This window comes from Saccopteryx leptura, chromosome 1 (assembly GCF_036850995.1).
Source record: "Saccopteryx leptura isolate mSacLep1 chromosome 1, mSacLep1_pri_phased_curated, whole genome shotgun sequence".
Taxonomy (NCBI): domain Eukaryota; kingdom Metazoa; phylum Chordata; class Mammalia; order Chiroptera; family Emballonuridae; genus Saccopteryx; species Saccopteryx leptura.
The window spans coordinates 223068495-223090802 of NC_089503.1; the positions used below are offsets into that span (position 1 = coordinate 223068495).

General features: G+C 42.7%; 1 protein-coding gene across 1 annotated transcript in view; it reads right to left on the reverse strand.

The window, feature by feature from the left end:
• CPE (carboxypeptidase E) overlaps positions 1–8618 on the reverse strand; it is a 116768-nt gene extending 108150 nt beyond the window's left edge. The window contains exon 1 of the mRNA XM_066386954.1: positions 8069–8618. Coding sequence (XP_066243051.1) covers positions 8069–8375 — 307 coding nt within the window. The 5' untranslated portion in view covers positions 8376–8618. The remainder of the gene's footprint in view (positions 1–8068) is intronic.
• Positions 8619–22308: the final 13690 nt, after the last annotated feature.

The window sequence follows — 22308 nt, forward strand, 5'->3', positions numbered from 1 at the left end:
GGTCCAAAATTCTCCTAAGTAAGTATTTTACTGATTATCTTTAGAACTTTTATTTAACAGTTAAAAAGCAGTCTGACTTTCTAAAATGTCTGAAGAACAGAGCTGCATACTAGAGCAGTTGTAACAGACACCAAACACAGCAAGCACATCGCTGAAACAGGAAAAGACAAGCCGTTGATGGAACTCTCATTATGCAAACTGGATGCATCACATTAACATCAGCACATACATCAGAAAAATATTCTGTCCCTTCTTGTTTCGTACCTCTGGCATGCTAACATACGTAATGCCAACACTGGCCCTCAATATGGCTTTGCTATGTGATGCACATTTTCGACGGTTTGAGGAATTTCATTTATCCCACAAACACTTCCTTTGAGGGCCACTGTGTCCTCAGCACAGCACTAGACATTTTGGATAAAGAAATGAACAAAATACAACCCCTGACCTTAAGAAACTCACAGCCTACTGAGCGAACACTTAGACCAACAATGGAAAATTGTACTAACAACTGTTGATACATATTGAATTAAGAACTCTGTATTTACTGCTTCATTTAATCATCACATTATTGTCATTTCACCGGGGATGAATTTGGGACTTAGAAATTAAATGATTCGCCAAAGAACGTTTAGTTAAAAATAAGAAGAGGAAGAATTTAAACTCAGATCCCCTGACACGAAAGCATATACTGTAAACCTTTACATTACAGCTCTTCAAAGAACTAGGGAAGCACAAAGAGAGGACCCCAGCGGGGTAAGAAAATGAGGGACAATGACAAAGACCGCTTCAAAGATCTTTCACTTAACTGTGTCTGTAAAAGAATAAACCAGTCGGGTCCTGAGCAGTTTCATCATAATCTCTTCAAGAAAATAAGTCAGTTTGCCAAAGTAGACGCTGGAATTGCCTTAGATTTATTTAGGAAACTGATTAAACAACCATAAAAACATTCTCAAATGATGATGAACACTTTTACTGTTCCTAGAGAATAAAGTAAAATAAAATGTTAAAGTGAACAAAAGCAGAGATGGCCTGCATTTTATAAATCAACAGAGGACAAACAGGTAAACAAGGAAACAGCGGTGAGCTGGCGAGTCGCTCAGGGCTGGGGGGGGGGGGGGGGGGGGACTGTGCGAGGCCCCTGACAGCTGAGCCCTGGCCTGTCTCAGGTGCGCATGCGGCCCAGCAGGCCTGCTCCAAATGAACACAAGGCCAGTGCAGCTCATTTCCCAGACCGACTGAAAGGGAACAAAATTCTAACAAATTAGCTCCTCTTCATACCTAGGTGCAAGCAATTTCATTAAATTAATCTCTGTATACTCTACTACTTTGACCTCATGGCAACCTATCAGGTCTGAGTTTTTAAAGTATCCCTAGTTTATTATCGACAAGAAAAGAGGTAAACAGAAGTTAAAGCATGAAGCTACTTAACAATAAAAGAACTGGATGGCATTTGTTACTTTAATCTTTCCAGTCACACTTATCTGCCCTATGCCTCATTGCCTCAGGATCGCATTTTCAATTCAATAAGAGCTTACTCTCCATAAATCACTCTGATGCACTCTATGGGCAAAAAATGGAAAATATATGTGTCCCACCCCTAAAGGACTCCCTGTATGAGTCTCTCTACTAGAGAATTACCAAGTTAATCCTTTTTGATATAATGAACGATAACAGGCTAATGCTGTGTCTCTCAAACTAATGTAGCACTAATTCCAAGATAAGCTTCTTGGGGGAAAAAAGGTTCTATGGTGAAAGAAGGTAGGAAAATACCATTTCATATGCATCTGACTTAGAGATCTGAAACATATCATATATTGGCATATTAAGGGCTCTGATAAGTCCTGCACAAACCTGTTTATCTTTATCTAACTTATCAAACCAAGCTGAACTGAATACACTTTGGGAAAAGCCAAGTTATGTGTCACTCCTCATATGGGCTATTTTTGCATTTGTCAAAAATATCTTTCCCAACAGAAAAGAAGGCAAGGCTTTCACCCCTATGTTATGCCAATAAGCGACATGCTGGCAGATGATTCCTTTTCTACCTCTCAAACCAGTTCCCATAGAAAGTTGCCTATTTTGTCTTAGCATAGGATATAATGCTAGGGGCCAGCCCATTTCCTCTGTTCCATTAGCCAATCACAAGTCAATCGAGTACATTATTTCTGGCAAGAGCTGCACTGACTCATTTGGGTCTAAAAATAACTTTTGACCACATGTGGTACATCTAGATCCTTCTCCAGAATCTAATATCTATAGTCACCAATTGTAAGGTGTTTCTCAGTTGTGATCATTTTCCACTAATACATAAAGATCTGGTATGAAAAGAGGTCATATAAAATAGCCAAAATCCTTTCTTTTTTGTATGTTTGTTACACAGAAATTTTGCCAGTATTAAATGTTCCATCACAATATTTGGCAAATGCATACTGGCATTCATACACTTTAAATTTTAACAGATTTTGGGAGGAATAGGTCCAAAATAATCATTCTAGCCTTTGAGGGAGAAAAATCTATGTTCTAAAAAATGTTTCTAAGATAGCATTTAGTTATAAATCAGATTTACTCCCCAAGAGCACTCTTTAACTATATGTTAAGGAATTCGTGTTTTAAACAAACTAGTCTTAACTCATGTTTAACTCTGAAGGAGCAGTCTGGGAATATGGATCCCATTGCTTTGACATAAATGAAAAAAGGTTTCTTTTATGAGTATTGCAGTGATGAATACGTGTGCCCAGGACAGCAAGTGTTTGGGTTTGAGCACATGAGTCTCTACGTGTAGAAATATTTTAAAAGAATAAAATAGAAACAAACATAATGAAAAAATGGGAAAGATGATGAGGCCTGGCAGGTATCACACCTAAAGGAAACACATCTGAACACCCAGAATCAGCCATGAGGCCAGTGTGAGCTCAAGGACTCAATCATAGCCCACTCTTCTTCCCAGTCCCTGGGGTCAGAGGCATGAGGCTGGTGTCAAGACTACTTGCAACTCTTCTGAGGATGGCTGATGTCCACGACCGTTCTTCCAAAGATTTCTGCAGGCCTACAAAATGAAAACTACAACCTAACATTCAGCTATAGTCAATAATCAAGCTGATTCCCACAGTGTCAGCAAAACAGGTAAGTATGGATATTCCTCACTGATCAATTCAAAATAAAATTTTCTTTCCCTTTTGATAAATTCTAGTGTAGTATATATCTGAGAAAATGAATCTTTTTCAGGAGGTAAGTTCAAGTTCAGACCACAGCCTGGTACCAGACAAGTATGATGATCACTTTTTTCTTCTCAGGAAGAAAGCTGGTGAAATCAAACAGCATCTGTCATAATCCACTAATATAACCAAGTATACTACTCACCTGTCAGTTCTACCACAGGGAAAAGCATTATGTGTATATGTTGTTTTGGGAGAGTTTTTCTATTATGATAACTAAATCCTTACACATTAACTACATTTTTCTTATCCAGAAAAAGAATTTAGATTAAGAAAACTAACAAACTTCATACCTCTCTCTTGCCTGAAAGATAAAATGAATATGGGCAATTTCATCAAAGTTTTAGTCAAATAAATGAATTTCTCAAACTACATATCATTTCCTACTAGTTTAATCCCAAATGTTATTTTAAACAAAAAACAGGCCCTGGCCGGTTGGCTCAGCGGTAGAGCGTCAGCCTGGCGTGCGGGGGACCCGGGTTCGATTCCCGGCCAGGGCGCATAGGAGAAGCGCCCATTTGCTTCTCCACCCCCACCCCCTCCTTCCTCTCTGTCTCTCTCTTCCCCTCCCGCAGCCAAGGATCCACTGGAGCAAGGATGGCCCGGGCGCTGGGGATGGCTCCTTGGCCTCTGCCCCAGGCGCTAGAGTGGCTCTGGTTGTGGCAGAGCGACGCCCCAGAGGGGCAGAGCATCGCCCCCTGGTGGGCAGAGCGTCGCCCCTGGTGGGCGTGCTGGGTGGATCCCGGTCGGGCGCATGCGGGAGTCTGTCTGACTGTCTCTCCCCGTTTCCAGCTTCAGAAAAAATACAAAAAAACAAACAAACAAACAAACAAAATAACAGTATTTAAAGTAAAAAGTTAAGACAATTGCCCTCTTTCAAAAGTGGGTGGCTCTTAAAATATACATCCTATACCAGCCATAATGGAATTGGTAAGTTTCAATACTCAGCATTCTGTAAATTTATTTCCTGTCATACATTTTTCAATGACAAAATCCCCATGACCCAATGTCCCTGATCTCCTTTCTCCAGCTCTCCCACACCATTTTTACAGCCCTATGTACCTTTATACTGTCCTTCAAACGTCTGATTCCCAACTCCCCAAAGGGCAAGGACTGTCTTGTGTTTCACTGAATAGCCCATAGAACCTGACCCACCTAGAGTGTGCAGTTGCTCAAAAAATAAAAGCCCCTGACCAGGCAATGGGACAGTGGATAGAGCGTCGGACTAGGATGCGGAAGGACCCAGGTTCAAGACCCCAAGGTCGCCAGCTTGAGCACGGGCTTATCTGGTTTGAGCAAAAGCTCACCAGCTTGGACCCAATGTCATTGGCTCAAGCAAGGGGTTACTCGGTCTGTTGAAGGCCCGCGGTCAAGGCACATATGAGAAAACAATCAATGAACAACTAAGGTGTCACCACGAAAAACTGACGATTGATGCTTCTCATCTCTCTCCGTTCCTGTCTGTCTGTCCTATCTATCCCTCTCTCTGACTCTCTGTCTCTGTTAAAAAATAAAAATAAAAAAATAAAAGCAAACAAACAAAAACCTGAAAGCAGTTATACCTCAGAATAAATATGGATAGTCCTCTCTCTCGTTTCTTAAAATATCTTCATCTAAAAGGAACTTGAAGGCTATCAATGAATGAACACTTTCCTTTATCTAAAACTTCTTAAAAAGTTCATTCCTACAAGTACTATCAAACTTACATACTGATCAGACCTCTCTATTTGCTAGTGTTAAAAAGAAATACAACACGTCCAAAATGGAGTCACTTATGCTAAGCCCCATGTCAGGAAGCCAAGACAACTACAGCTTCAAATTTCCCAGAAATGGAATCTTCAACCAACCACGCAGGAATCACCTAATTAGCACTAATTAGGTCAGCTGCTTGATAAGCCCTGGCCATCCCCTAAAAGGAAAGTAATATCACAATAACCAACTCACCTTTTTGGCCTATCACTTCTTTGCTTCCACTCCCTTCTAAGGGAGGTCTTCACTTTGTACGGCTCCTTGGACCTCTTTCTCCCTGCTGCCCAACTCATGAATCATTGAATAGAGCCAACAAGATCTTTAAAATTTACTCCCTGGCCGGTTGGCTCAGTGGTAGAGCGTCGGCCTAGCGTGCGGAAGTCCCGGGTTCGATTCCCGGCCAGGGCACACAGGAGAAGTGCCCATCTGCTTCTCCACCCCTCCCCCTCTCCTTCCTCTCTGTCTCTCTCTTCCCCTCCCGCAGCCGAGGCTCCATTGGAGCAAAGACAGCCGGGCGCTGGGGATGGCTCCTTGGCCTCTGCCCCAGGCGCTAGAATGGCTCTGGTTGCGACAGAGCGACGCCCCGGATGGGCAGAGCATCGCCCCCTGGTGGGCGTGCCCGGTGGATCCCGGTCGGGCGCATGCAGGAGTCTGTCTGACTGTCTCCCTGTTTCCAGCTTCAGAAAAATACAAAAAAATAAAAATAAATAAAATTTACTCAGTTAGGCCCTGGCCGATTGGCTCAGTGGTAGAGCGTCGGCCTGGCATGCAGGAGTCCTGGGTTCGATTCCTGGCCAGGGCACACAGGAGAAGCGCCCATCTGCTTCTCCACCCCTCCCCCTCTCCTTCCTCTCTGTCTCTCTCTTCCTCTCCCGCAGCCCAGCCGAGGCTCCACTGGAGCAAGGTTTGCCGGGGCGCTGAGGATGGCTCTGTGGCCTCTGCCTCAGGCGCTAGAATGGCTCTGATTGTGGCAGAGCGAAGCCCCAAGATGGGCAGAGCATTGCCCCCTGGTGGGCATGCCAGGTGGATCCCGGTCGGGTGCATGCAGGAGTCTGTCTGACTGTCTCCTCGTTTCCAGCTTCGAAAAAATACAAAAAAAAAAAAAATTTACTCGGTTGAATTTTATTGTTTAACCCTAGGTCTGTGAAGATTTCTCACTTACTTATCTCCTCTTCAAAGGCGGTGAAAGGGGTGGGGGGACCGCCTTTGTGATTATTCAGTGTTTATAATAGTTTCTTTCTACCTTTAAAAATACAATGAGTAAACATTTTATATTCTACTTCTAATTCCATGAACTTAAGTTCGCTTCATTTAACAAATTATAAAGCACATAATGTAAAAAAATTTCTGAGTTCACCTTTGTAAAATGAACAAAATGTATTTTGTGATTATAAGGAATAGAATATTATATATATATATATATGTATATATATATACATATATATTTAGCAAGAGAGAGAGCAGGACATACAGGGATAGACAGACAGGAAGGGAGAGATGAGAGGCATCTGATAGTTGCAGAACCTTAGTTGTTCATTTACTACTTTCTCATATGTGCATTGACCGAGCGGCTCCAGCCAAGCCTGTGACCCCTTGCTCAAGCCAGTGACGTTTAGGCTCAAACCACTGGGTCATGTCTATGATCCCATGCTCAAGCCGGTGACTCCATAGTCACACTGGTGAGCCCATATTCAAGCCGGATGAGCCTGTGGCTCAAGCAGGTGACCTCGGGGTTTTGAACCTGGGTCCTCAGTGTCCCCGGCCGACGCTCTATCCACTGTACCATCATCTGGTCAGACAGAACATTATGTTTTTAAATATTGTGTTATTCAATAAATGACTGATTCATTTCTTTTTTCCGAATGTGTACTGAGTGCCTGCTGAATGCAGATCTGAGCAAGGAGCTAGCAACACTGTCCCTGCCTCATAGAGTTCACAATCTGAAAGGGAGATTTACAAATCTTGACAAACTATATATATACATTTTGGATATTCAAGCAAAAGATTTGTTTTAAGTTTCAAAAGCATATCACATTCTAACAGTAATATTACATTAGAATTTTACTTCTAAATTTGAAACAAAGACAACAAAAGTGAACATTAGCTTTCATATGACCGCCTTGAAACATTAGCTTAGATTACTTTAACAGTTTCTCTGCCATCAGACTAGGCCTTCAGATAACTCTTAAGAGCAGAAACATAATGAAAAAGCCCCAAGAACATTGTTTTGAACACCGCTAATTAATACTAAATGAATCACACTTAACATAAAACGTGCCTTAATAAACTCAGGAGGAAGATGCTATAAGGGAACATCATCTGAAGTAAAACCCTGGTCACAAACCACTGATCCCAAGCGACAAAAGCCGGGGGTGGGGGGAGTAATACTCCTTTTTCCTTAGAAAGGTCGAGTACAATTTCAAAATCCAGATGCCTGTCAGAGGCCACTTCCCACCCACCCCAATCCTACCAAGAGGGTGTACAGGTCGGCACACACCACCACCCTACGGTGCCAATATCCTTAACATTCTCTGAGCGCCCCCACAGCGCTCCTGTGCCTAATACAGACGTTCAGGTAGAGATGGGTACGCAGAACCTGCAGGATCCAATAAAGATGGTCCTCTGGAAATTTGGAAAGAAATGATGATTGACTCTTCCTCTTTCCTCTAAGTCCCTGCCTAGGCCACCTTAGCTTTCTATTCTGGTCTGTAAGGTAGGCGAACCTCCCTCCTGAGGATTCTATTCTTCCCTCGGGTCTTGCACACCACAAAGTGAGAGCCACTGCTGGGTTGGCGAGCTCTCGCTACGTGCACCTACCTCCATCCTTCGAGCCTCTCTGGCCTAAGCTCAGCAAAAGGTGGCCTAACGGCTCGGGGAGAACTTGGGGCTGGGAAGGGGGGGGGAGAGGGCCGCAGAAATTGGAACCCGGCAGGCCACAGCGCTCTAGGTCAGGTTTATCCCCATCTCCATCCTTTCCCCTAATTCCCACCTTCCACCCCAGGCTCCCTATTCCACAAGGCACCCCAGGCCCACCCTTCCCTCGTACCCCCACCGCCACCAGTCCCACCGTCTGCGGCTCTCCGGGGATGACAGTCCCTTACCAGGCTCATGGACCCCAGGGTTGTCGGACAGCTCGAGGACCAGGAGCTCCCGGCCCTCGAAGCTGCGCCCGACCGTGTAGATCCTGCTGATGGCGGTGCACTGCAGCCACACGGACACCAGCGCCTCGCGCAGCTCGGGGTAGCGGTGGTACTCGAAGGAGATGCCGTCCTCCTGCTGCAGCCGCCGGCGCCGCCGCATGCCCGCCGCGGGCGCCCCGGGCTCCTGGGCTGCGGCGCCCAGCAGCCAGCCGCAGGCGGCCAGCGCCCCGCACAACGCCAGCAGCCCCTGGCCTCGTCGCCCGGCCATCGCGCCCCGCTGCAGCCGCCCGTGCCTTCCTGCGCCCGCGGCCTCTTTTGTCTGCCCCGCCGGGGTCTGAGCTGGCCGGTGTTGCGCAGGGCGGCGAGCTCCGCACCAGGCTGCTCGCGCCTTACCTTCCCAGCCGGAGTGAGTGTCAGCCGTGCGCGGGGGCCACCCAGAGGAGGGGACTGCGCGCGGGCGGGCTGCACTACCGGCCGCCAGCCCAGGGGAGCTGCAGGAGAAACCACTGCGCGCAGGGGCCGTGCGCGCGCCAGCCCGCGGGTCCGCGCCGCACCGCGCCGCGTGGGGCGTTATCTGTAGGCTCAGAACCACGTCAAAAGCCAGATGGTTCCGGGAACGACGCAGGTGAAATGACATCTGAGTTCTGGGTTTGGGAACGTTGTTGTCATTGAGAGACCCGTGACAGAGGAGGGGCCTTCCAAAGTGACATCTACATCAAGCTGACTTGGGTTTCCATCTTGATGCACCAAGAATTAGAGAACATTCCAGAATAAAAGAAACTAAAAGGAAATATTGGCAACCACTGGCCTTCTCGCCGTGATGGATCTTTAGTAACTGTATTGATAGTGCAAACACAAACCCAAGGGATGGGTTTTCCTTTATTGCAAGATCTGCTGGCAAACTGAACACTTTGATTTAGAGGGTTAACAGAATTTTTTTTTAATCATTCTATCATTTTGCAGATACTGTTAATCATATTTATTTATACTCCTGGATTCTTCCAGAAAAATAAAAACAAAGTAAAATGTTGGGGGGGGGGGTGCTAGACAAAGGATTTAGTTTGGTATGAAGATTAAATCTTTCAGGAGCGTCTTATTTGGGTGGTTCTGGCTCAGGTTATAACCAAGATGTTGGCCAGGACTGCAGTCACCTAAAGGCTTGACTAGGGCTGGAGAACCTTCTGCCAAGAAAAAATGAAAAATAGAAATATTAAATCCTGTTATAGAAAGAAAACTCTGATCATGAGAGATAACAATCTTCATTCCCCTCTTAAAGTTACTATAAAAATATAAAATCATTAACAGCTTTAAATACCCAGCCTTTAGATGAGAATGATATTCCCAGAGCAGATGTCATTCTGATGAGGTTGCCATTTGGATTCAAGAATAGCACAAATCTAAATAAATAAGTAATCCGTTGAGCATTTCCACCAAGCAGAAAAACTGGACACTGTGTACGTAATTTTTCATGTTAGACTTTTTTTTTTCTTAATTTGCTCTTTCTCCACCTAATAATGCATTGCACTGAATTAAAAAACAACAAAAAATAAAAAACATTTTCTCCTAGTATAGGACTAAATTAAATAATTTCATTGGATTAAAAAAAAAAGTCTGGTTTCCCAGTCCCTCTGAGTATCTACATTTCCCCCAACTTCACTGATTTTCTTTTTTGGATATTTTGGGGAAAGCTTCCACTATAAAGAAACGCTATGCAGTTGAATTTGAATCTAACCATGTTCCTTGTCAATGTAGGCAGAGCTAAGAATTGTATATTTTCCACTATGCCCAGTCTGTGTTTATTACATGGTCCAAAAGTTTGAAACCATAGTTATAATTATGCTTCTAAAATCAAGCCCAAAAGAGCAACCTTGGAAACCTAGAAAAAGAAAACAGACTAGCTAAAAACCAGTAACTGCAGAAGTGGAAGTTTAAGATTTCATGTTAGCAGTTTAAGGTGACCACATTCAATTGTGGCTAGGTGGGGCATATCAACTAGCAACTAACTGCACATGTAAACAACATAGTCTTCACTGAAGTCCTGTGCTGCCCTCATCTCTCTCTTTAAACAGAGGGACTGTTTTCTACTTCTTCTCAAATCTCAATTTTTGGGGTCATTTTTTATGTTGTTTTTTAATGGGTGGAATCCTATTAGCTATGTGGTCTCATGTGAGGGGTATCTCTTTGTACCTTAAAAGCTTGGTTCTCTTTTCTATAAAATGAAAGGTTCGAACTGGACTATTCATTTGTGCAATGTGCAAGTTCCCAAGCTCTCAACAATGCAGTAGGTCTGAGATGGGTTCTTGGTACTAACAAGGTTCTAGGTTTTAACATTAACACCAGGAATTTCTGACTTTGATGTTCGATTAACAAACATACTTCTAAGAAAAACTGTCTTGTGTTTTCTCAAGTCTCTTTCTGATCTAAAATGCTATGATTTTGCAAGTTTTCTCTTTGAAAAAAATTCCTGTTCATCTGGTAGGTGATAGAGCTTCCTCATTTACTACTGGGCATGCCACATACACCAAAGAATCATTTCAAAGGAATTAAAACTTGGTCTTTGAATGTCTGCGCTATTTTAGGAGTAGGTCAGCTTCACTGGAGTGTATAGTACTGTTTGTGATTTCCTAGGCAATTTTGTAAAAGGTTATATGACCATTCTGATAGCTAGATAGGAAATCTTGCATATCAATCTCTAATGCATTTAACTCTGTATACCCACAGTTAAATCTAGTAGGCAATCCATATTTTAAATTGTGCATCTGTAAGAAAGAGATCTTTTTTTCATGTCACTTCTGAACATCTGTCTGGGCATATTAAGCTCTCCAATCCTCCACTTCCTACATTACCTCTATTATTTTCAAATCCAGAAACTGGGTCTTTCTGTATCTCAAACCTTTTATTCTCTCCTTCCAAAGCCCTCTCTAAAATTCATCCACGCCACAAAAGTTCTGTAAACACATAGCTCTATATCCAGTGGTGTGCTGGTAAATATTTAACATTCAGCTTTCTGGAGGGGAGGGGGGGATACTCGATTTAGAGCATTTGCTGATTTCCATGGTGTAAATACTCCTACCATGACTGATTTCAAATTAACAATGTGGCATCGCTGAATATGGCATTGGTATGGGGGTGCATACAAATGCTTGATACTCCTCTTTTTCAAGAGGGGTGCTTGATTCTCTCCCTTTCACTTGAGTGCGGGCAAACCTTAGTGACTCGTTTCTAATGAACATAATACAGCAGCAGTGTTGGGATATATCTAACAAAATTAGGTTATAAAACGACTGCAGCTTCTATCTCCCCCTCTCTCCCTCCCTCCCTCCCTTCCTCCCTTCCCTCCTCCCTCTCCTTCTCTTACCACTTGTCCTTGGAAAGAAGTTGGCTGCCACATTGTAGAGAAGCCCATACACAGCAAAAATCTGAGACAGGCTTTTATCCAACAGCCTGAGAGGGACTGACATCCTAGTCCAGTGGTAGTCAACCTGGTCCCTACCGCCCACTAGGGGGCGTTCCAGCTTTTATGGTGGGCGGTAATGAAGTAACCAAAGTATAAATAAAAAGATTTAACTATAGTAAGTTGTTTTATAAAGATTTATTCTGCCAAACTTAGCGAAAATCTGCCATAAAGTACTTGGTAAGTAACTATTATTATATGTTTTAACTTGCTATAACTCTGCTTTATAAATTTTATAAAGTAAAGTTACTTCCCTACTTTATAAATCACCATTACTGTGGAACCGGTGGGTGGTTAGAAAATTTTACTACTAACAGAGATACAAAAGTGGGCGGTAGGTATAAAAAGGTTGACTGCCCCTGTCCTAGTCCAACAGCCTGTGATTTACTGAGGCCTGTCAACAACCATGTGAGCAGGCCTGGAAGACAATCCTTCAGCCTCAGCTTATCCTTGAGATGGCTGCATCTCTAACAGCTTGACTTATAGAGTCACTGAGGCAGAACCACCCAGCTAAGCAGCAACCAGATTCCAGAACTACAGAAACTGTTGCTTTTAGCTGCTGTGGGATAATTTGTTATGCAGCAGTAGATAACTAACACATATAGCATCTCAATAGACACAAATAATCCCAGGAACATCAACCACAATAAATAGTGGCAACATAATTAAGAAGTAATGAATTTTTTGTATTTATTGCCTTTATTCTTCATATAATTTAATTGCAAGTTTATAAAAATTTTTTATAAATAAGGCTGTATTTAACAAGTGATTCATAAAATTCCTTCAGTTTTAATAATTGGCACTTACAGGTCGGTATGAGCTGGCTCCAGCAACCCACTATATCCTTCTCTGGGCTCTGTTTCTCGTCAGCATTAGTACCTCCCTTGCGGCGTAGCCCTCCTCTGTGGTCCCATGTAGGGGCAATATTGCACTGTCATTCAGTTCTCATGAACCTTCTACTGCAGAATCAGCAGGCCAGCATGGCCACATTCCAGACCAATTGAATTCAATTTTCTGGGGATAGGGCTTGGAAATCTGCATTTGAGTAAGTTTTCCTCACACACACGCACACACCCATGGTCATTCTGAGGCACAATAACATTGGAGGAACATTGGTGGAAGAGACTGGTTTTGAAGTTTGACAGAACAATGTTTTAAGTCCAGCTGTGTTGTTTCCTGATATTGCTCAGTACGGTAACTTCTTCTGAAAATGCAGGATACTACGAGCATTCTATGAAATAGTGTCTGCATGCGGCGGGCAATGGAGAAGGGCTCAGTAGACAGAAGACATCTGTGTCCTTTTACTCCTTGCTGGGACAGACTCCTCAATCACTGTACCTCGTACTGGCCACTGCAGTGCCCACCCAGGCAGTCCTGCTTCCGATTCCTTCCTCCTGCCTTCTGAACTCAAACACCAATGCCCGCCATTCCTTGTTAGCATGGAAGAAATTCTGTCAGCCAGCCTGTATTAACTGTCTCTCTGTTCACACTCTGACGCGCACTCACAACGCCCATGTACCTGCCCAAGGCCGCGTCCACTCCCACTCACATCGCCCTCATTTCTCTCATCGTTGGGTTGTGTGCACACCAAGAATCAGTTGGGAGTGTCACCAAATTGTTCGTGCCGAACAACTTGTAGTTATGTAATTTAAAATTAGGTAAACTGACGAATACAGAATAGAAAAAAAGTTGAATGCCTTTGTAAACACTTGAATTTTTTAAATGGAATTAGGTATAGATGAGAAAACAGTGAAGGACTGAGAAAAACTCATGAAAGTCTCTCAAGATTCTGTTCTAGATTGGTTCAGAAATCCATCCCTCTACTTTAAAGAAACTGAAACTGTTATTGGTAGAAAATACATTTCGGTAAAAAATAAATTTTTTTTGGCCCTGGCCGGTTGGCTCAGTGGTAGAGCATCGGCCTGGCGTGCGGGAGTCCTGGGTTCGATTCCCGGCCAGGGCACACAGGAGAGGCGCCCATCTGCTTCTCTACTCCTCCCCCTCTCTTTCCTCTCTGTCTCTCTCTTCCCCTCCCGCAGCCAAGGCTCCACTAGAGCAAGGTTTGCCTGGGCGCTGAGGATGGCTCTGTGGCCTCTGCTTCAGGCGCTAGAATGGCTCTGATTGCGGCAGAGCGACCCCCCAAGAGCACCCCCCCCCCCGGTGGGCATGCCGGGTGGATCCCGGTCAGGTGCATGCGGGAGTCTGACTGCCTCCCCGTTTCCAGCTTTGGAAAAATACAAAAAAATAAAAAATAAAATAAAATAAAAAATAAAAAATTTTTTAAAGGCCCTGTTCTTACAACTAACCACCAACCAATGGATGAGTATATGCTTATGGTTTAAGTTCAAATAAATTATTAAAATTGTGCTTAGATAGTCCATGTTTTTTTATTCTCTTGTTTTCACTGATTTTTTTCATTAACCAACCCCACTACCTCTTCTAATTATATCAGTTAAGAAGAGGGTGAATATCTACCATAGTAGACAGGTAAATGCTATACATTTACCTGTACCAATACTCTGTATCCCAGTGGCCACCCCATTCTTACTAGCTTTCCAGCCATACTGTCCAACAGAAATATAACATAACTCATATATTTAATTGAAAATTTTGTAATAGCTATGTTAAAAAAGTAAAAAGGAACAGGTAAAATTAATTTTAATAATAAATCTGGCTTAACCCAATATATCCCCTAAATATTATTATTTTAACTTGTGATCAATATAAAATGTATTCATAGAATATCTTTTTATGCAAAGTCTTTAAAATATCTGTTGTGTGACATACATCATAATACATCGGCACAGTTCAGACTAGCCATATTTCAAGTGCTCAACAGACACTGGTGACTAGTGACAACTGTATTGGACAGCTAACAAATCTTGCTGTTCTTATATTCCTATTTTTGAAATGGTTCCTTCTGCTTTATCTTCACAGTTAGTACCTTAGTCCAGGCGCTAGTTATCTCTTGCCCGGACTATGGCAACATCTTGCCCTGGAGATTACTCCTCTCTATCACTGGTTAAAACCACCTTCTCCAACATTCACCTTCATTACACTGTCTACCTTCCTGTGATGTCCATCATTGAATGGATCCAAACCAGAGCCATGATCCTCTTCTTCAGAGAATTTCATTAGCGAGCCTTAGGGAATCTTACTTCTTGTATCTCTTCCTGCTTCTTTCACAAGGCCACGGACACCTTGCCCAGGGCAGCCAGATTCACCCTGGCCATCTGACTCCCAAGCTTTATTTGTCCCGAGTCCAGGACCTGAGAGGTCAAGCGATTTCTTCAAATTTCTGTACCCCCATTCCCCAAACTACAGCCATGTTCATGTCTATGTGATCCTTACCTCCTAAGCTGTCTTTCCTCTTCCCAAGGCCACTCTTACTCCCTCCACCCTATTCCTATGCTCCTTTTCTCCACCCAGCAGTCTTACTCTCTCCTACACTTTCAGGTTGTCTTTCTCTTCTTGCATTCCTCCCTTGGCACAATTCTGTCTTACTATTTTGTTTGTTTGTTGGTATTTTTCTGAAATGAGAATCAAAGAGAGAGAGAGACAGACTCCCGCATGCACCCGACCAGGATCCACCTGGCATGCCCACCAGGGGGCGTGCTCTGCCCATCTGGGCTGTTGCTTGGTTGCAACTGAAACCATTCTAGCACCTGAGGCGGAGGCCATGGAGCCAGCCTCAGCGCCCGGGCCAACTTTGCTCCAATAGAGCCTTGGCTGTGGGCGGGTAAGAGAGAGATAGAGAGAAAAGGGAGAGGGGGAAGGGTGGAGAAGCAGATGGGTGCTTCTCCTGTGTGCCCTGACCAAGAATCGAACGCAGGACATCCAACACCAGGCCGACGCTCTACCACTGAGCCAACCGGCAAGGGCCTCTCCTACCATCATGATAAATAAAACAGAAATTCTCACTTGAGTTCACTTTCCTCATTAGTTATCATCCAAACACCTCAACTTTCTCACCTCTCATTCACTATTTTACTCAACTTTTACGCTATAGATTCTACTCATTGACCTTTCTGGGGCTTCTTCAGGGCCCTATACTTGGCCTTTAGTTCTACTCCATCCTCATATTTTGGCTCACAGTTTCAATTATTACCTCTCTGCTCCATGTCTGCAGCTCCCAAGATTCAGAGTCCTATACACGTCCATCCCACTGAGAGAGAGCAGCCTGACCTGTGTGTTTGCCTCCATAGCCTGGCACAGTGAGAGGCACAGCTAGTCCTATGGGTTCAATGAGCTTGCAGATGAATGAATGAATCAGTAAGATCTGCTACCAACTCCTTTCTAACCGTGGCACTGACTTTTCCCCATGTTTCTAATGCTCTGTTTCCTCAACAAGCTCCTCTGCTCCCACAGTCTCCTGCAGGACCCCTTTCCCAACAGGACGCAACACCACTTTCCTCTTCACTCATCAACCACATCTGCCAAGCTGCTTGCATGTAATATAAGCCCCTTGCCAAGTTTCTTATTTTATCTGTGTAATTATTCAATGTAGTTCCTATTTCTGTCTACATATTTTGTCTGTATTATAATTTTAAGTCTACCATGCCACAAATACAATATTCAGAAGTGGATTTTCTATTATGCTCTGACCTTGAGAAATTAAATTACTGAAATGAAAATCAAATTGCCAATTTCCATTACATAAACACCTCAAAGAATGATTGGTTTTCCCTTCAGCTACTGGAAGTTGACCAACACAGACAATGCATAACAACTTTATGATATAAAACTCTAACAATTTATAGTGCTCAGGAATATTAAATATTTTGTAGATGTACAAAATAGCACAGAAATCTTTCATTATAAAAGATAAGCATACCTTGGGCCTGGCCAGTTGGCTCAGTAGTAGAGAGTCGGCCCTGTGTGTGGAAGTCTCGTGTTTCATTCCCAGCCAGGGCACACAGGAGAGGGACCCATCTGCTTCTCCACCCTTCTGCCTTTCCCTTCTCGCTCTCTCTCTCTCTCTCTTCCCCTCTTGCAGCCAAGGCTCCATTGGAGCCAAGTTGGCCCCGGGGCTGAGGATGGCTCCAAGGCCTCCGCCTTAGGCACTAGAATGGCTCAGATTGCTGAGGAGCAACACCCCAGATGGGCAGAGCATCGCCCCCTGGTGGGCATGCCGGGTGGATCCCAGTCGGGTACATGTGGGGAGTCTGTCTCTCTGTCTCCCTGCTTCTTACTTCAGAAAAATACAACAAAACAAAACAAAATCCTTATCTATTATGTTACTTTTTCCTGGGGAGTTTTTCTTTTTAACTTATTCATTTTACAGAGGAGAGAGAGAAGTGGGGGAAGAGAAAGAAACATCAACTCCCATATGTGCCTTGACCGGGCTAGCCCAGGGTTTCGAACCAGTGACCTCAGCATTCCAGGTTGATGCTTTATCCACTGGCACCACCACAGATCAGGCTTATGTTACTTTTCAACCTGTGATCTTTCTTGTACCTTTTTTAATCTCAAGTGTCCAAGAAAGAAAGCTATTTTATATAACCTACAAGACATCAAAGTGAAAATCTCTTATTTGTAAAAGCTGCTCATTTCCTTGTAAGGTTACAAAAAGATATATGTATGTAAATTCATTGTGTTCACACGTATGTGTTCAAGGGTGTCCTGCCTTGACCAACACTTTGGAAGCCTCTCTGCTTCTAGATGGACTGGCTAAGGTGCTGGTGAGATCAAAATTAAGGTTAATTAATAATTAATGTACATAAAGTAGTGATGAGGATGTAAAGTACAGCATAGGGAATATAGTCAATAATACTGTAATAACTATGTATAGTGCCAGGTGGGTACTATATAGAATTATTGGGGCAATCACTTTGTAAGTTATATAATTATCTAATCACTATGCTATATACCTAAAACCAATATAATATAATATTGAAAATCAAGGCTACTGCCACGACCCTAATCTAAGCTACCACCTTTTTCTCACATGGACCATTGCAATCGCCTCCTAACTCATCTCCCTGCTTATACACCTGCCCACCTAGACTTTATTCACACAGCAACCCATTTTCAAAATGTAAATCAGACTATATCACTCCTCTGCTTAAAACTTTCTAGCAGCTTTTCAGTGTTCACAGAATGAAGTCACAAATTCTCACTGTGGCTTTCACAGTCCTGTAGAATATGTCCCTGCCTGCCTCTCCCATCTCTCCAAGCGCCACTCTCTCAGGCTCTCAGATGCACTCCCGTGTACCAGCTGTCACAGCTCCTGCTCATTTCCTTCCTCACACTCATCACGGAATGCTGGTTCTTTACTTGTGTTGCTTTCTTTTCCTTCTAGAAAGTGAGCAACTTGAGGGTAACATATGAGATTCAGTAACTACTTGTTAAAATAATGAGATATATGTCCTAACATTTTTAAGACCACATGAATTTTATGCCTTTTAAAGATTTTAAGAAAATAACCAATATATGTCTAAAATTAAAAGAATATCATTGCTAATAGTATTAATATCTAAAATCTTTGAATGAGGCACTGTACTAACTATTGGCTTTAACTTTCCACCCTCTGACCACAGTTTATAAGTAAGAGTACTAATATTGCCCTGGCCAAATAGCTCGTTTAGTTAAAGTGTCATTCCCAAGCTCAGAGATTGCTAGTTTGATCCCCGGTCAGGGCACATACAGAAACAGGTTGATGTTCCTCTTTCTCTCTCTCTCTATCTCTGTCCCTTCCTCTCTCTCTAAAATCAATAAATAGAAAATTTTTTCAGAATCTTTTAAAAAAATTGATTCCCAGTCAGGGCACATAAAAGAATCAACCAATGAATGCATAAATAAGTGGAACAACAAATCAATGTCTATCTGCCTTCCACTCTCTCTAAAATCAATTTTAAAAATTTTAAGAAAAAAATATTTAAAGAATACCAAAATTTAGAGAGGTTAAATAGTTAATACAATTTATATGACACACAGCATTATTTCCATGGTATATTGTCAATTCATTTAGTCATTCAACAAACTTTTATTTAGCACCTACCTTATGCCAGGTACTTGGTAGTTACTTGGTGGAATGTGGTCGGCAAGGAATATAACATTGATTAGAATATACTGGTATTTCCTGCCTGACCTGTGGTGGCGCAGTGGATAAAGCGTTGACCTGGAAATGCTGAGGTCACCAGTTCGAAACCCTGGGCTTGCCTGGTCAAGGCACATATGGGAGTTGATGCTTCCAGCTCCCCCCCCCCCTTCTGTCTCTCCTCTGTCTCTCCCTCTCCTCTCTAAAATGAATAAAAATAAATAAAAAAGAATATACTGGTATTTCCTGCCAGAGAGGAGTTCAGAGCTCACTCTCCAGTATACTCAAGATTGCCCTGTCCAATGATAAGTATGTTCTTTGGCTGGAACCAATCATCGTGCATAGGAAGGTTTATTTCAATTGGGATTTAGCAGAATCGAAGTCTGGAAAAGACATGTGTTGTTGAGAAGTAACTGGTTGAGTACTTTAAAAACTTTGAAGAAATATGCAATAAACATCCTCTAACAATGGATTAAGTAATTAATTATTTCACAGATTCAGAACACACCCCACCTAGCTCCTTGTGGCAGGAAGTGTTACCAAACACACTGAGTCATTAACTCTTCCTGCTTGTGTGAAGAATTTAGGTGGGGCTGCCACACTACTCAACATTCTCATGAAGGATTCTTCCAAGTGTCCAAGTTGTTCTGTCTGGTTCCATGCCTCAACTAATATTTCGATTCTTTGACTTTGCTTCTATTTAATGTAATACCTGCAGAAACCCTAACAGCCGAACTTCTGTCCCTTCTTTAACCTAGTTTTATCTCTTCATAAGAACTGGTTTCTTATCTCCTTATCTTCTCCGAGCTGCCTCCCAACGCCTCTGCTATTTCATTGATCACTGAACTCATCTACCCTTGGATGTCTATGACTAAGCTGTGCTTGGCTGGACAGCTGGACAGCCAATAGGGCCCATGGCAACAGCACCACATAGAAAAGAGGTTCAAACGGTATCTCAAAGTGATGGGATTGTTTAGGAGAGGAAATAGAGAGCAAGTGATAGTTTATCACGAGTTCTTTGATGGAAAATAAGGCACAAATCCCCGTGATCTTCCATTCTTCCACTTCGGCTTGCCTCTCGTGCTTACCTCAGAGTTGGGCAAGCTCCCTCGTCTAAAATGCTTCAGAAATATGCCTGACCTGTGGAGGTGCTGCGGATAAAATGTCAACCTGGACGCTGAGGTTGCCGGTTCAGAACCCTGGGCTTGCCTGGTCAAGACACATATGGAAGTTGATGCTTCCTGCTCCCCCTTCTCTGTCTCCTCACTAAAATAAATAAATAAAAATAAATAAAAATAAAATGCTTCAAAAACAAACTCCAAAACCCATCATGAGCTAGCTTTATTTCTCCAACTTCTGTCACCATGGCCCCCATGGCTCCCACTCATGCAGAATGTGCGGCATTCCATACTCTTACCACCAGGTCGCATGCGGTTCCCTTTACTTGGACTACTCTTCCCTGTCTGCCCTCCTCTCCATTTCTGGGTCACTTTTGCTGTCAAGGTCTCAGATTAAACATAACTTCTTACAAGAACCTTCCCTAACATTCTCCATCAAATAAGAAAGATCCTGCTGCTATGTGATCCCAAACTCCCTTGGGCCTCTAGTCCCTTCTCAGAGCTTTTTAATAATTACTTATTTAATCAATCAAAAATCTCCCACATGCTATACATTTTGAGGGCAAGAATCATGTCTCTCATGCCCCCTAGTGTAACCTTGTGCCAAGCAGAGTTCATATACAGCTAGTGCTCGACTACGACCACAACTGGTTCCGACAGATCGGTCGTAACAGACCGGTCGTAACATGATTTGGTCGTAAGTTGAGTAGGCTATATGTACAGTACTGTGAAATGATGTTATAAAAATCTTTAAGGCATATTTTATCATAATTTCCTTTCATTATTGTTATATATCATAATTTTCTTTGTTCATTTTTTGCCATTTGTATCATCTCTACACCATTTTGTTTCTTTGTTATAACTGCTGATTGCATGGGTGCAGAACCCTTCACAGCTTCACGAATTCTTTATCTTTCAAAATCGTCAACACAGTCGAGTGTGATAACTTCGTATCACATGCGATCACATTCACTTTCTTTCTTCCTTCGTACTGCTTAATTATCTTCATTTTCGTGTCGAGATCGATGGCCTTTCTTTCCTTCTTGGCAGGCTGAGGCATAGACAAAGACAATTTCCTCTTGGTAGACATCTTGGGAGGGGTTTGATGAAAAATATCCAAGACAAAACACAAATTGCTGTATCGAGTCTGGGATAACAGTTGAAATGGTGCACGCGGAGATGGTAGTGCTGCCAGAAGCTGGTCTGCACTGTCGTATGCCCAGCTGGGCAACGCTTGCGCTGCCAGACGCAGAGCAGTCGTGGCTAACGATTGTGGTCGTAAAGTCGAATGGTTGTAAATTGCATAGGTCATAAGTCAATCAATACCTGTATAACTGAAACTAAGTAAATATTTATTGACTGAATGAATATGTAAATTTTTAAAGAGATCAAGCCATGCCCCTCAGTTGACATCTGATACTCCACCATTTAAGTGGAGCCTCAACAATTCAAACATAACTTGCTCAACATCTACGTTCCTTCAGCTGCAGTCATTTCCATAACTACAGGAAACAGCTCATGGTTATGGATGCGTGCCATTCTGAGACAAGTATTGTTCTGAGCTTGGGGAAGAACCCATCACCACTGCCTAAGTCTGTCAGTTCCCATGAAAATATACCTTGTAACCAAAGAAAACCTGGAATATAGCTGTACTGATTTTGAAGTCCTGAGTAGGTGAACTATATAGTTAGGATTTGCTTTGTTGCAACTGAACTAAATTCAAAATGGTATAATAAGAAGGAAGAATAGGGAGGGAGGGAGGATACTTATGAATTCACATAAAGAGAGCTGGCTTCTTTCTCAGTCCTTCCCAGGACTCTACCAGCCTTAGGAATCTCCAACTGTCTAGCCATCCAATCTGTGTTTGCCTCTATTCTCTTCAGTGAGAGGGACGTTTCCAGGGTCTTCTGAAGACCCTCCAGCACTCTCCCTCTCAATATTTATACATAAAATCCCAAAGAAAGATTTTGGCGTCAGCCTGGAGGACTTGCGGCAGGTGTCTATTCTCAAACTAATCACTAGAGATAAGAAAATGGGGCACTATGGTAGATTACACCTAAAAATTGAGATCCAATAGACAAGAACAAGTCAAACCTCAAACAGAATATCTATAAAGACTAGAAACACAGGTAAAGATACATTATTTCCCCAAGCACATACTCAGTGTGTAAGAAAAATATTATCTGTGTTTCCAGACTTTATAGAGTTCTTAATATACTTCTGAGACTAGAGCTGTGCTCTTAAATCATGTTTATTATATAAGTAAAGCTCAAGTATTTCTGTGTGTGTGATTTATTTTTATCTTGTCCCTTGTTTTGGAAAAGAATCACTTTGCTCAATCACCCCTTGGAAAGAATTAAACGTTAATCATTGCCAAATTCTCAGTCTGGGACTGTTCAGGCTGTAAGCAAAGCTGTAGAGTTCACAGGCCGCCATATTAAAAGGAAATATTTCTTCACAGTGAAGTCTCAAAATACTGTTGCTCCACTGACTTAATGCTTTCAGAAACAATAGTTGATACACAGTGTAAGAAATTCTAATACATAAGCTTTGTGGCTAGAAACAACATTTGGACTAACTGGTAAAATAA